Source organism: Lottia gigantea (genome assembly GCF_000327385.1).
Source record: "Lottia gigantea unplaced genomic scaffold LOTGIsca_54, whole genome shotgun sequence".
Lineage (NCBI taxonomy): Eukaryota > Metazoa > Mollusca > Gastropoda > Lottiidae > Lottia > Lottia gigantea.
This window is the reverse complement of record NW_008709848.1, coordinates 507285-524079: the sequence shown is the minus strand read 5'-3', so window position 1 is coordinate 524079 and position 16795 is coordinate 507285. Positions and strand designations below refer to the sequence as shown.

General features: G+C 32.6%; 2 protein-coding genes across 2 annotated transcripts; one reads left to right on the top strand and one right to left on the bottom strand.

The window, feature by feature from the left end:
* Window positions 1–562: 562 nt before the first annotated feature.
* On the bottom strand, window positions 563–9439 carry LOTGIDRAFT_165858 (hypothetical protein; the record flags this gene model as incomplete). Its single annotated transcript, XM_009062902.1, has 21 exons — window positions 563–761; window positions 1436–1598; window positions 1752–1965; window positions 2087–2297; window positions 2538–2742; window positions 3060–3271; window positions 3493–3648; window positions 3890–4227; window positions 4503–4571; window positions 4710–4859; window positions 5068–5212; window positions 5453–5706; window positions 5938–6041; window positions 6705–6826; window positions 6982–7110; window positions 7453–7581; window positions 7751–7915; window positions 8222–8374; window positions 8501–8649; window positions 8971–9120; window positions 9293–9439. 21 exons carry the CDS (start codon window positions 9437–9439, stop codon window positions 563–565), a joined length of 3564 nt encoding a protein of 1187 aa, XP_009061150.1.
* Window positions 9440–11316: 1877 nt separating this feature from the next.
* LOTGIDRAFT_126569 (hypothetical protein) lies at window positions 11317–15195 on the top strand (the record flags this gene model as incomplete). Its single annotated transcript, XM_009062901.1, has 10 exons — window positions 11317–11404; window positions 11839–11917; window positions 12205–12391; window positions 12669–12730; window positions 12842–12922; window positions 13437–13523; window positions 13754–13891; window positions 14225–14328; window positions 14578–14750; window positions 15031–15195. Coding segments are annotated over 10 exons (1164 nt in total), but the record flags the coding sequence as incomplete, so codon positions are not given.
* Between the last annotated feature and the right edge of the window lie 1600 nt (window positions 15196–16795).

Sequence of the window (16795 nt, the reverse complement as noted above, 5' to 3'; positions counted from 1 at the left end):
CATGCTTTTAACAAAATAACCAGAATTTCTACTGAATAAACTTGAAACTATAGCTACAAGACTTTTCTAAAGTTGTAATAGCATTAACAATAATGACAGTTATTGATTTAAATACACAGTATTTGAGATATAGACCAAGAAGGATAAAAAACATTAAAAAACAATACCATGAAAACACAATGGAAACAAAAAAAAAATAATATTGTTGTATATAAAATGGTTTTTAATAATTACATGGAAGAAATGTTTTGTAATTTTGGTTCATTAAAACAATATGTTGAGAATATGGCCCCCAAGGGGAAAGTAAATAGGTTTTTTATGGAGAGGAAAGAAAGTTTTTTAATGGAATCCTATTTCAATGAAAGTACTTTTATAAATATATTTTGCAAATTATTTGGTGCAGATCCACCTGACTTCTAACAGCCTAACAGAGTCAATATGAGATAATCTATAGGTAACAGTATAATTTAAAGTGAATATTTGGAATGTTTTTAACAAAAAAACCCTCTAAAATATGTATTCAATGGACAGTGAAAATGGCATAAACTAACACAAGCTATGTCTAAATTATTAAAGCTATTATCACAGAACTAACGAAAAGATAAAGTGAAAGTTGCAGCCCACTCGCTGTCGTATAAGCACATTTCATTTCAATATCTAATAAAGCTGGACATTTTCCCTGGTCAGCCAATGTGGAGGATGAATCGTCTTCATGGGCACATGTTCCATTTATAATACGATAAGCTCCAGAATTCACCACACTACAACAGAATTGAGAAATAAAGATTACCCAACTAAAAAAAACTTAAAAAACTACTTCTTCTTTTATGTTTGTACATCACTCTGTAATCTTATTATATTTCAAAAATAATACATCATTATGAAATAATAATTGATTCAGAAAGGTTGACAAAACAGAAAACGGTTTAAATTGCTCTGTGTAAATTGTTTAACCTACAGCTGCAACTTGGATTCTAACAATACCTTACACACAGATGATCATTTGAATAGGTCGCAGAAATATATCGAGTTGACAATACACTGAATTTGTCACCTTGCAATGAGACTGGCTAATACATTTACTATGGAAGTAAGATGTGTATGCTTATTAAGATTGTGGTCTCCAGCACCCATGGAACATATATACCTATTCCACCATATTCATCTATCTATATTTGTTTTAATGATGACCATCAATTTAGGGTGGCAGAGATTTACTGGGGGGTAAGAATGGGCGTGCATAATGTGCGCACTATATTCGCAATTATACAGTAAATAAAAAACTCTACTTTTTACTTAATCACCTTAAAGAATAAATTTAAAGGCCTTAGGTGCAAAAATCTCTTCATGGAATCCTCGAGGTATAAACAATTAATCAAGAAAAGACAACAATCAATATGTACTCCCTGTATGTACTAATAAATAATGCACTCACCTCCTAGCTATTCTACAGTTAAAATTATAAAACAACGTTTCTTTATAAGGTTTCCAGTCCTCAATTACCAGTAGATAGAGATTGGTCTTGGGTAGAACAGTAACGTAGTAGAAACCTGACATACATGGTCCTGATACATTACCTGTTATCATTCCACTAGCACCTACAATCAGGGAATGAATAATAAAAGGTTAGACAAATGAATGAATTAATGGGTAAATGAGTGAGTCTAATCCCTTACAGAGACTTCTCAACTTCTCAAAAAATAGATGACAGTATAGAGTGCAAATATGGGAACCACAAGTACATAACTTACTGTTGGTGCTGATAAATATAATATACATTGAAACCAACATGTCAATGACATAATGTCGACATACAGAAATCCTACCTAATTTGTCATCAACTGTCTTAAAACTAACCACATCTTGAATACAACCGAAATCACTTGAGAATTTTGGTATTGGTCCTCGGTTTCTATAGTAATCATCAGATTCTTCTGGAGTCTTTGGTATTCCTTCTAATGTTACCTGTAAATACAATTTCAAAATTTTTTCTATGAATTAATCATCTAAATATGCACAGTTAATATCTAATAATGAAACATTCATCAAAAGAGTCAGATTATTTTAAGACAAATTGTTCACATACCTTTGGAGCATCTGGTGAAATACGACAAGATCCTTGAAAATCAGTATCTTCATTTCGTTTAATGAAACCATGGTGATAAATCAGATGTTTCATTACCTCCCCTTCTTTACGTCCTAATGTCACACCATCATATTTACTTTCGTCTAAATTATTGGCCAATAGAAAGTCAGGATCCATCACAAGATAGGCACTGCTGTCAAACAGGTAACATCTAAAAAGAGACAGCTAAATATATTAAAGAGCAGACATGTATATGAAAATGAAACAATGGGATATATATGTCCATCTTTCATAATGATGATGTAAAGCTTTCAGCATTTGATATAAATCAAAACCCTGCAATCATACAATAAAGACATTACAATGTAATGATAACATATGCAAGGAAATATTCAAATCAGCATTAAATTCTTATTGTTTAGTTGTCAATATGATATCACAAATAACACACCTGGTTTCACAGCCAGGTTCCCCATCAGGACAGTTGTATTTCTGCTGACAAGATTTTCTAAAATCACTGGCTTGCATGGACCCCATTGTTTTATTCTGAAAATCATCATAGAGAATATCTAAACCTGTTACACCTTCTACACGTTCTGTTGAACATCGTCGATGGTCAGCGTTCGGCCCTGGAGCTTTACTCATATAACACACTTCTACAAAAAAAGGTAAAAAAAAAAGGAATGGTTGAGTAGTTAGTATTGTTTTAGTGGTATTTCTTGAATGCCTAATTTTTCTTGTGTTTTGATCTCTCTATTGACTGAATACGATAACCTTTGCCTAAGATATTTGTAGTTGCAGTAATTTCAATAAGCAGAAATCCACTAACTCTGCAGAGTCATTTCGTGTTTTAAGGAGCAAACTATTTAAATAAATATATAAGAGAGATTTGCTGGACTAGTGTTTAACATTGAAAAGGCATGAAGCCTTTCATAAATCCACTTTACCAACTTTAATGAGTTAATCTACTTACTGGTCATACAGTCACTATCTAAATCACATTTACAACCTCCTGGTAGGGGACTTCCCTTCCATGTCTCACACTCTTTATCTGTCTTCGGTGTCATTCCTTCGAATACAGCTTGTGATATTGTATTAATCTTACCCACTCCTGCTGCATCCATATAAGGTGTGGAGATTGATGTCTTGTGTGGGGCTGAACTTGTTCTTTTATACCATGGACGTCTAGGTAAATATGAATACAAAATGAAGTGATAAAACTGCAAGCAATCTCAAGATCTTTCATTTCAAAAATGACAAGATCAAAATTAAAGATCTGAGGCACAAGAATGAATTCTGGGTACTGACCAGGGCCAAAATATCTTGGCTATATGAAAATTCACCTCATGAATAAAACTTACAGAAGTAAATGCTTGAAGCCTTACAATTGTAGAAGCGTAACTTACTTTGTGGGGTCATAACCTCTTGATGACCTATGACCTGGGTAGGTGCGGAAAACACCACTTCTAAATCCAACATTAGTCCACTTAATTTGATTGATTGATTCAAACTGTCTTGTTCTCCAGATTTCTTCTATTGGTTGAGATATCAAAACATCAGCTCTGGAATTAAGAAGAACTAGTCTCTTGTACCAATAAAAAGAAATGTCTTTCTAACCAGTAGGTCCGAAATTTACCAAAAACATATATATTATATATACATAAATATCTATGTAATTTTTTTTGCTGGTAATTTGAATTATCAAAAGTGAAGATATGCACTATTTTAAGGCTGTTGATATAGCCAGATTTGTCTGTCATTTCCCATACATCCTCAGTATTTTGATACGAATCAGATACCTACCTAACTCCTTTATTAAACTTCTGTCGCCCAGATTCACATCCTAAATCTGGTTGTTTACCATTGATCCACATGTGGGCCTGGTATGTTTTCTCAGCTAGATTATCATTATACATATACTTTGTAGGATCACAATGTGTTTTAGGGGCCAGGAAGATTGTGGAATGTTTGTAGGTGATTCTCAGTCCTGGATAAAGTTTCTCATTCTCTCGTATATCAATCTTCCTCCACAGTCCTGGTAATTTCTCACGGAGTAATGTCCCCTTGTATTCTTTTAATAAATTATAATAACTTTCATCATATTTGGAACGGTCCACCGGTTCTTGTGATCTACGGAATTCCTACGGAGAAATATTCAACACATAGAGAATATATAATAGCATATATCAAAATATATCAGTACACTTATTGAAGATCACTTACCAAAAAAAATCCATCAGAAAGACTCAGTTGTACATTGTACCATCATGAATGTTACAAGTATGAGCCGGACACGTTTCCCCTCCTTTGACTAAAGAGTTTAAGTTAGATTGTAAGGATATTAAAGAATTGTGCATAATTCTAAACCTCGTTTCCAGATTAAAAATTATTCTATTTAATCTAAATATACACCTACCATATCTGTTTCTGCCAAACTAAAAGCAAAGGAGTATTCTGTATTATTCAATGCAGCATAATAATATTTCTGAAAAATAACATTAAAGTGAAGGACATATGTTTACTTCAGACTGTAGACATCATTTGTATAGTCATCTTAAATAATTTGGGAAAGTTTCTAAATAGGACTAACTTGTTGACAGGATTCATATAATTGTTCACCTACCCTCTGTTTCCCATCCTTAGCCTTCATAATAGTCATACTTCCTGTTTTCCCAGCCTTCATTTCACGTTCTATAATAGCAAATTCCTCTGAGTGACCTTTACTGTTCCGTTCTAATTTGGATATCGGAATAAAGATAGGATCATCCAGTAACTAAAACATAAACAAAACACAAACTTGCCATGTCAAAAACAAAAATGCTATCTTTTGACAATAATTTAACATTTCTTGATCTAGTCACTGTACATCAAAGGTCTTGGAGTTAGACTAACGAATCAGATTTGTACTTTCTGCAGATGCAATATGATGAGCCCAAGCCAGATATGTAAAGAGACACAAGCATAAAAAATAATTGATGTACCTTTTTACTAGGTTTCAACCTTGGATGGTAAATTGTCTCCCCTTGGTTGTTGATAAGAAATGAATCAACCGTACCCCACTGATGTTTAGTGAGAAAATTCTCAATTTCATCTAGTGTGGCATCAATACCAACTACTCCTATATACCTACAATATAACAGCATTGCAATATTTTAACAGTCACCCAACCAATAATTAGAGCATTCAAGAATCATAACTCACCACAGATCCAGTCTTTGTGGAAAGTCGACAGGTGTAAAACGTATGTAACATAATGCTGCTTTGGTAAAGCAAAATACAAACAATTGGTACACTGCAGACAATCATCTAATTCACTGTCCATGACCTGTTCGTCTGATACAGGGTTAAATGAAAATCTTGACTTACTTTCCTGTAACTTTACTAAGAACTGGTATAGCATGTGTTAACATCAAGCCCAGACCCCATGAATCTAAATAGGGTGAAGTCCACAGAGCGTTATTGCTTAAAGCATTAGCAGACAGGAACTCAAAATAGTTACTCATTTGAGAGATGAGATTTTCTCCATTCATTAGTTTTTTAATACTGCCTCTGTTACTGCAGGATAGATTACCAGGGAATAGTTCAGCATCTTCGACTATTAGATAACTGAATATTCTTGCCTACAACATATTGAAAACATAAATTAACATCTCAGAATATATCAACCATGTCTTATATTTTTTGGCAAACCACACATATGTATTTCTATTCTGGAAGAAATAACCCAACAATAAATTGACTGTAAAAATCAGGTGAATCTTTCACAAATAAAAACAAAAAGCTTTCAAAACAACACATTCAGCATTGGTCAAAATAGTCAGGCAAACAGTCAAAATAGTAATGTTACTCACAGGTGGATTAAGTTGACTGTTTTTCTCAGTGACCAAATCCCACACGTCACTAAAATTATATTTACAAATAGGCCCAGGGACATAACCACTTCTTGTATAGTAACCTTGTTTAAAAAATCATAAGGACAGAGTTTTATCACATATATACAACACATATTAACAAATCTAAATAGACTGATATTCCATTATATTTAAGAAAAAGCCTATTTTCACCATGATCTAAGTCAGACAAAATCAAATATTTTTATGATCGCCACAATTTTCTACATAAGAGCAGAAAGATGATGCTTACACATGATTAAATTGAGGTTGACATCAAGAAAAAGAATGTTCTGTCTAGATAGCAATACCTGCTGTTAACAAACATTTAACAAATATTTGATTAAATTGGCATTCATAATTGCAATCTTGTAAAATTTCATAGAATTGCCCTGTAATTTATATTGAGAAAAAGGATAACTAAATAAGTGTATGTATTGATTATTAGTTTTCCAAATCAAAAGTTTCACAACATTAATCAAGGTAAATAGTAACCATTCATCATTAACAAAAATTAGCTTTAAGCAACATACTTTACATGTCTTGATATGAAATCTGGATATTGGCAATTAGCATTGAAAACATTTAAATATATACTTTCATTGTATCTATTCGTGTATTATTTCTAAAAATCATATTTTACGACCCAACTCTCTTATAAAGACAAAGCCTGAATCAGGCAGAAAGGATCAGAAAGGCGTCAAACTTATAATTTTAAGAATACATACCTGGACCACATCTGACTTGTTCCCCATCAGTATCCACTCCATCTGTAGCAAATATAATCAGAGACTGACACCCAGTTCTTGGAGAACTCTGAAGTAATTTTAATCCTTGCTCAAAACCTTTCCTGGAATGATGAATATAATAATAAGGGAGACAATCAAAAAAATGAAATACTCCATTTGATATCTCCATAAAATACAGGTTTTGGTTATGCAACAATCATCCAGCAACTCCTAGGTAAGCTAAGAGTCAGGGTTTCCCAGATGTAATTATACTTACTGTAATTCACTAGTACCACCAGCTTTCAGTTTTTCTATTTTCTCAATCAAGTCTTTCCGATGAGAGTTAGTAGCTGGAACCATCTGATTCTGTCTACAACTCATTGGTTCTGTGTCAAAATAATGCCACCTGAAAATGAACAATTCCTCCTTATTTTAAAAACAGATTCCAGCTACTCTTTCCCATTTAATATTATCAGAAGAACCATCTATATAAATAGATTCTGAACGTGTACTATCAGTTGAAATATATTCATTATCAATCTTGGTGCAAATGAAAAGATAGGGTAGTTTTTTTTTTTCCACGGCACCATTTTGTCAGTCTAGTCACCTCAGCTGATAAGCTTATCAGCCAATCCAAGTTCACTATTCAATAGAAGGCACTGGTACAGGTGTTATAGCAGTTAATAGCATTTTCCTTTATCATTGTATACAATATTTAATAGTTACTAAAAATAGAGCCATTACTCACTTGCCCACTTCATCCCAATGACTGGCCCTGGCACAGATCACATTGACATAATCTTGTTTAGTTAATGTATTAATTACAGTTTTGGCTACTGCTTTCCCAATAGAAAATTTTTCTCCCTTTAATGATAAACTGTAAAATATAAACAGAAAAATCCAAATTTCTGTAAATTAAATATAAAGAGTATTACACATAAGTTTTGGTGAAATTTTTGGTTCGTTGAAATTGTGTTACCATTAGGAAATTTTCCTGCTTTTTCCTCGATAAGCTCTTTGCCAGCAATACCATATAGTGTGCCTACCTACAATCCAGTATAATAACAACATCTTTAGGTCCACTTGTAGCAGCAATATACCAGGGTCTCAGTCTGGCATCATAGTCATTATAAAAACCTGCAAAATTAGTTGACCATTCTCTACCAGGATACAGTCTTGTTACTCCTGTTGTAGATCCAAAATACTGCCATCTGTAACATATTTATAACTTTATAGTCATAATAACTTTAGAGTCTATAATAACAATGTCAAAGTAATGAATAAAGAATTAAAACTTATTTGTTATATGGACTATCCTAACATGTTGAGCTCACAAGGTGTGATGCAAATAGCATCAGGTGTTTTGGAAGGTCATCAGGTTCTCCTACTAGCAAATAAGTACTTGTTTAAGCATTGGAAGATTAACAAAGTTTTTGCAAGAACTGTAGATATTCTCTTCCTTGTTTCCATTAATCTGTTGACAAATTTAATCATTTACTTTGGGTTTGCAGATTTACCTCAACAATGGATCATCTCTGGCATTCTGTAAAAATGTTTCCTCTAGTTTGGCTGTAAAATACACAGTATTAATAACAGCTGGGTCATTTCGTGGGACTTCATCAGGTAGTTTTACTGACGACTGTTTTAAACTTACACCTGTGCGGAAATATCTGAAATGCAACAAACAAAAAGAATGCTGAATCAGCTTGTCCTTCTTCCATATGTGGTTGTCTCAGTCATTAACTTGAAACATTTTCAAGATTTCTTCAAACTGAATAATGTTCCCCAGTACTTACGGATTAAAGACAATATCTTCAGGTAATTTAGACGGAATATCAGAATCTCTATAAAAACTCAGATCCATATTCTTTAAAACTTGAACTCCAGCTGTAGAATTTGATAGTAGAAAATCATCATGGATCTCTCTCACTGTAGCTGCCAGCCTCTGGAAATAAAAGCCAAAAAATAAAAAATCTCTATGGACATCGACATTTTTGTTAAATACATAAATGGTTTTTCATGGAATTCTGAAAGATCAACAATAATAACTGTCAGTTTTTAAAAATTAATGTGTAAAGGGGAGGTAAGTGCCTGTTTCAAAATAACATAAATTGTATTAAAATACTTTCTCCTTTTGAACAGTAGCCTACCTTGCGCAGTACCACTTTGAAAGCCTTAAATCATTGAAACCTTTTTCAGTTCATATATGGATAAGTCAAGATAGATACTAAAAGTTCTCCTCTTACTACAAGTTTAGATTTCTCACCTCAGCAGCTCGTTTCTTTTTACTAAAATAATCTCCAAGAGTCAATTTGACCTGCCGGACGATTTCAGCTCCATTTTTCTTTTCATATGTATAATTAGCTTGATCAAGATAACTCTGGGTTAAATCGCGTTTTATTCCATCACCTGCCAACTGCAATACAATATATCAATAATAATATGAAAGTAACACATATTTATCAACTTTTGGAAATTCGATATATTTGTTTGTCCGAAAAAGATAGGGAATTTATCACCAGATACACAGACTCTGGTAATGCTTATTTCATGATTACTTGGCTAATTGCACAAAAGAAATTGTTAACCTGTAGAATATAGTTCTGTATGAGCATAGCCCAGTTTTGGACATCACCAGCTAGAGTACCAATGTCATGTTTTTCTTCCCCAGGGTAGCTGTTTATGCCTTGTATCCATAACCCAAATAAATATATCACAGATTTTAACAACAACATGGCTTTGATTTACATCTGAAATAAGAATAAACAAAATTTCTAATTAATAATTTGATATTTTACATGTTCATACTCATAGCTGATGCAGAAGACACTGTGCCTTACAGGCCTTTAACCATATCATAATAGAGGCACAGGACTATTATAACCAGCGCTCACCTCTCGACAATATTTCTTACTGTGTCAATCAGAGTAGCACTTAATTAGAACGAAATATTGCCCCCTATCCTATCTGGATTCTAGGTCCATTATGCCCTAACTAGAGGGCCAAGTAGTCTAATGGGTTAGCCTAGCTAGAAGAAATAATAATGCAATAGCCAGAGTGAATAATATGGATACTTACAAACAAAATTAGCTTGTCATAAATGAAAATGACAATAACATCCCGTCAAAAACAGTTCTGTATATCTGAAATTGATTTGGGCGACGATTTTGCTTAGCCGATGAATTTAGATCGATTCCTGCAAGTGATTCCATTCCATTCCATTCGAACATTATAATTTACCCTCAAGTCTAGAATGGCTAGATTGGATTGTTAAGCACGGTTATAAAAGTGAGATCAATAAAATATTGTTCATTTATGGTTTATAAAATAGTGTTTTTTGTTTGAAAGCTACTATTATTAGAAATTTAGAAGACAGGTCACACACAAAACTGCATTTTATTCATTCATATTAGATAAATAAATTTGAAGGAATTAGGGGTTTGGGTAAATCAAGCTCGGCCAATTCTTAATAATAAATTCACAGTAATTTGATTGGTCAATGGAATGTTGACAATATTGAGTTCATTGATTGGTTCACACAGAGACGACGATATCCAGACGGAATTATCAATACAAAGTTAGATATACAGCAAAGGTCTGGATGACAGTAACAATCACCTTGCACTTCCGTTGTTCCAAGATGGCCTCATGGTTGAGCAACACACCACGTGTTTGCCGAGTTTTTCACGATTTCTTTGCAATCGGCTGATTTTTGTTGAATCTCAATGATGGAGATCATTCGAGGCCAATTTGACGATGCTGAAAATGAAAGGTTAGAGGTTATTTCAAGTCGCTACGAGCCCTGTACAAACAAGAAAGATTGAAAATGAAAGAGACTAAAAAGTTTTGAAAAATGTAATCAATCTTTTTCCGAGCATTACCATCTGTGATAATGGTACATATTTAATTAGGATAAAATTAGACGGTTGAGATGCCTTTATTAGGTTTGGGGAACAGCTCTTGACAAGATTATTTGGAGTCGGTGATTTTCTAAAAACTTTATTAGTCAGTTAAGTCAGATAGATCATGTATAGATATTTCATAAAATGTTTAATAAATGTTCGGTTTTTTTTTGGTATTTCAGCATGTGCAAGCAACATGTAACTCCTGAGTACAGATATGAGAGACTGGATGACAAAATAAATGGTAATTTTATCCTTGATTTTATTGTCCTTTATTTTTGCTACATTTTAGAACAAAAAAGAAAGATTTTCTAAACTTGAGAAAAATGATTAATTTAGTATAGGCTAATCATTCAATAAATACGCTCTTGATTTAACAAAGTATATTTCAATTTTCAGATTCAGTTATTAAAGCAGTAGATGAAGATTATTACAGTAGTGAAGAAGACTGGGCTCCTGATTGGTCGAATGAGTCACATGATTTTACTCGAAAACAGAAAATTTACAATGTCAATAATAATCAGGTACTATACAGATGTTAAGAATGTTTTTCTTTTGAAACTTAAAGTTTGATTTTATCCAGACAAACTTGAGGGTTTTTCATGATTAAAAGATATGTGTAAAGCTTATATTCAGTTCTGGTAGACCTAGATCATCGTATGTATTGTATGACTGATATAAAATAGTCTTTTGAAAACATTTTTTTTTAGAATCGTCCAAATCAACAAATAAAACAGAAAAAAAGTTACCAACCAGCAGAGAAATCCTTACATAAATATGTAGATAAGATTAATGTTGGTAGGTATTAACTTCTGGTAATATTCATGTAAAAATGTAACAATAAGTATATCCAAGTATGGGTTCTCTTTCATGGACCACTATTAAAAGTTGCACTAATTAAGCCGGCTAGATAACTACTTGTTATTTTAGTGGTAGAACGGTGCATAGATAAAACTAGTATTTTATGTTTTTGAGGGAAGTTGAATTGACTTTCTGTTACATTGGTACTAATATATATACAATAATGCCGTATATACATAAAATAAAATTAATCATGAAGACTTTCTGTTAGTTTGCCTCAAAAAGGTTGCCATGGTGATTGAGAAACTGAAAGTGAAAACGATTATCTCCTATTCTTTTCTGTCACAGGTGCAGAAAGTTGGAAATAAAAAACTATATTTCCTATTTGTTTGATATTGAAGAATGCTTCTGAAAATGTATTTGTATTGTAGATAAATATGTTGGGCCTAAAATGTCAACCTCTGCTGTTAATTCTTTGGCTGTGGCTGGCAGAAAAATGGACACTGACAGGTTAGTGTCCTATCTCCAAAGTTAAAAACTTTTGAAAGATTTGTAGATTGCTGTCATATTAATGTAATGATGTCTGAAGAGAGTTATTAATCGGGAATATTAGCACTAGTGGCTGCTCTATGTCAAGGTATTTAATGTGATCACTATATGACTCTCTTTGTATCCAGGGTTCAGTTAATGATTTGAAGATTAAATGATCGCTTAGTTCAAAGGAGACAGAATGTAGAAAAGATCCTACCTAACTCATTCCCCAGCATATGGAATTAAATTTGATTGTTTCAATGCAGGTTCCGTGGTAAAGACAAAGCAGACAGAGCTACAGCAGAACAAGTTATGGATCCTAAAACTAGAATGATATTGTTTAAGTTGTTAAGTCGTGGGGTGATATCAGAGATAAATGGTTGTATTAGTACTGGGAAAGAGGCCAATGTTTATCATGGTACTAGTAATCTACATCCTGATAGAGCTGTTAAGGTATGAGTTTTACATCCAGTTTCTTCACACTGTAAGAATGTTTTTTTTCCAAACTTTAATGAATGAATTTACAACACAATATTTTGGGACAAGTCAAAATTTTGGTTTGTTTCAACATATATGGACAGAATTTTGACCCTTAAATATACAGGAAATATTTTAGTTAAGTGGTGGTTGGCAACAGCTTGGTTAAATTTTGAATGCATTTATTTTGCATTCACACCACCTTGTTCTCGGGTTTTTATTTTGTGACTTATTTCAACTACTTATTTTACAGGTGTATAAAACTTCCATCTTGGTTTTCAAAGATAGAGATCGTTACGTTTCTGGAGAATTCAGGTAACAAAAATTCTGATTTTTGTCATAAACTTATGGAAAGAGGAAAAAGCAAAACATTTGTAAGAAAAAGAAGAAAAGGTTATATTTGCACATTATTGATTTAAATTTCAGATTTCGTCATGGTTACTGCAAACATAATCCACGTAAAATGGTAAGGACCTGGGCAGAGAAAGAAATGAGGAATTTAATCAGGTATGAATTTTTGGTCTCAATATCGTGAAAGTAATCAATAAGCCAATGGTCTCATCATTTCAGACCAATTAAGACGCACCATGATGAAAATTGAGATCCAACTCCTAAATTTTGTTGAGGAGAAAAACTTGAGCTTATTTCTGAGTGTGATTATTAGTTTATCATGTATATAATTTTTCTGTATTATGCATGTTGAAGTTCTTTTAGGTCTTTCTGGTCTTTAAGGACAAATAAAGGAATTGATTTTATAATCTGTACCTTGATCAACATGCTAGAGAACTACCAGTAGAGGGCACCACAGGGTCTGCTGTCTGGAGTCCCGGACTGTCATGATAGTATTAGGTGCCCTACAGATAAACCCTTTCTAATAAATAACTTACCGTGTCTTACTTTAGTAATAAGTAAAATTGGTTAGTTTAAAGAGAAGAATGAATTGTATAGCTGAATCTTATTAGCTCAGTTCTGTAGTTGATAAATGATAAAGTAACAGAAATTATTGTGCTTGTTTTTGTAGAATTCATCAATCTGGTATACTTTGTCCACAACCTATTTTACTACGCAGTCATGTTTTAGTGATGGAATTTATAGGCCAGGATGGATGGTATGTAATGTATTTACTTTGCCCCTTCCATGGCAGGGGTCAACAACAACCATGAATTTTGGCCTCCTGTACAACAGCCTGTTTATGAGCTTGCTTACAGTGTTACCACCAAAATTCGACACAAAAGTGGAATAAAATTTTATATATTTATTAATATAAGTTATGGAAACCAATCAATTTCTTGCTTCAATTTTGCTTAAAGCCTAAATTAACAAGAATTACTATTTCAGGCCAGCCCCATTACTGAAAGATGCTGATATAAGTGAGTCGAAGGCAAGAGAACTATATTTAGATATTCTTCACATGATGAGAACGTTATATCATGAATGTCGTCTGATACATGCTGATCTAAGTGAATTTAATTTATTGTGAGTAAACACTCTTTTTATCCAAATTCAAAAAGAAATGCCCGATGAATATCAGAGACAATAGCATGTTCTTTCTTTGATGTATTAAATATATCGCAGATCAGAAATTTTTTTTTAAATAGTTAGATAATGATCCATCTATTGATGGTGTCAAAAAGCACTATGATGAAAATTGAGATCCAACTCCTAAACCTTGTTGAGGAGAAAAACTTGAGCTTATTTCTGAGTGCAATTATTAGTTTATCGTATAATTTATGTTCAAAATATTTCATTGATGTTTAATACTAACTACTACAAAAATAAACTGATTATTTTGGTATGTTATAATTATAGATACCATCAAGGTTCTGTATATGTAATAGATGTATCTCAGGCAGTTGAACATGATCACCCTCATGCTCTAGAATTTCTACGTAAAGATTGTACCAATATTACTGGTGAGTAGGCTTTGCTTCAGCTACACTCAACTTAATATTTACATATTGTAATTAAAATTAGACCAAACTTTTTTAGCTCTTATTTCTAGCCACCTCAGTTAAGGTCTAAAGGTCCTGCTATTCTACATTCATTCACTTTATAACACCTCCATCTAATCAAATTTCTCCCCTCTCCACTGCATGGTTTTGGTATTGTAAATTGATTTGAGAATGGTTCGTTATTTCGGTTCCTGTTTTTTTCTGTTTAAGAATATTTTAAGAAGTTAGGTGTTTGTACAATGACAGTGAAAGAGTTATTTGATTTTATAACTGATGTATCTATAAATAATGATAATATTGACCAATACCTTGATAAAGCCATGGAGATATCAGCTAATCGTAGTGTAGCTGAGAGAACAGAACAGGAGAAAATAGATGAAGAGGTATAATAATGGATTGTTTTACTTCTAAGTTTGACATTAGCATGATTTCATTCTGTGATTTGTTATGTAAATTTTTAACTCAATAGAAATATCTGTGTAGACTCTCTGAAATATTTTTATTGACATAGCTGTAACGTGAATTTAGGCATGTGCCTCCTAATGCAATATATATTGAATAGTTTTGCATATCGTATTTATGTTTTGTAAATGCTAAAATTGGGTGAAAATGCATCATAAAATTGTAACCATAAGTTTTTGAATAAATTATTTTATTCCTTAGGTATTCAAAAATTCATTCATACCTCGAACGTTAGAAGATGTCATCCATTTTGAAAGGGATTATCATAAAACATTGGTGGGAGAAACTGATAATATTCTCTATAATAAACTCACTGGTCTGGATATTGACCATAAACAGGTGAGACAATATTTCTACTTATTTTAGAAGAACCATGGTTATTGACTCTTTAACACTGACTGTGACAATTGTCCAAATTTAAATCATCTCATTTGTACTAATAGCAAATTTCTCTACATGAAAAATATTGCTTTTGCATGTTGATATATAATACTTTCGAGAGTTAAAGTTGTAAGTGGTGGCATTATGATGAAAATTGAGATCCAACTCCTAAAACCTTGTTGAGGAGAAAAACTTGAGCTTATTTCTTAGTGCCAAAATTATTTAGTGTGTTTCTGTTACTGAATGTCACTCCAATGATAAATCTATCAGCTATCAATTTGTGCAAATAAAGGAATTTTACTCTTTCTAGGCAATAGACCAGGATAACCAGTCAGAAGCAACAGAAACTGTAGTAGATGTGAATAACCAGTCTATAAGTGAAAGTTCAGAAGGAGAATCTGAAGATGAAGAAAATGATAAAGATAAATCACGTCATCACAGACCAAGAGATGAATCTCCCAATAGTAAAAAGGTAGGTAAATTCCAAAATTTGATATACATTGTCGTTCAGCCTTGGTTTTTTTTTCCAGATTTCATTATGGATATATGTGATAGAAACTTAACGATATACTGTTAAATCCTTACTTTCAAAGTTTTCCTCTCTGAAGTCTTATCATTGTACATTGTCATTAAAAGTTGCACTAATTAAGCCGGCTAGATAACTACTTGTTATTTTAGTGGTAGAACGGTGCATAGATAAAACTAGTATTTTATGTTATTGAGGGAAGTTGAATTGGCTTTCTATTACATTGGTACAAACAGAGATCTTTGATTTTTAGAAATTTTGATATGTGTCATAGTGATGCAAGTCCCATGGGAAGTAATTTAAACATGAACGAATTAATAATGTTATTTCAGGAGAGAAAAAAAGCTGTGAAAGACGAGAAACGTGAGAAGAGAAAAGATAAAACACCCAAACATATTAAAAAACGCAGAAATAAAGGTGGAAAATCAAAGTGAATGGTTACTGGTTCATAAACATTTGAACCTAAAAATAAACAGAACTGTTGACAGTCCAAAAAGACTTAGTTTCCTGAAAGTGCAACTCCATCTTCAGTGCTATGAACTTTCTTGGCATTGCCCGTTTATTTAAGTGCAATGGTTATCATAGCAAAATATCTGGGTTATATCTTTTCTAGATTTTACAGAGAAGCCTAAAGAATGAAATTCGATTGTTACTTTATGACTTAAGAGTATTTATAAAGCTAATTGTTATGTTTCGTGTAATAGTTGTATATTTATGTACAGAATTAAAATATTGTAAAGTCTTGATTTGTTTTTAATGCATATTATATAATGTGTAAAGGTCATTTTTTTTTCTGGGAAACTTTGAATTGAAATAGCGTACAGAACAGTCTGAATTCTCAAAGTGCCAGGCAGTGCCAAATCATGATGAGATGAAGCATTGTCCAAATCAATCCCTGTCAATGCCAACTCTTCCCCTTTAAATACAAGAAGTGAAGATGAGTTTCTCTGTCAACATGTTTTATTCTATATTATATTACAACAAATACATGTATATTACATTCTTATGAATTAAACTGGTAAGATAGGTCAGTAACAAATATCGGGGGCCACAATAGGT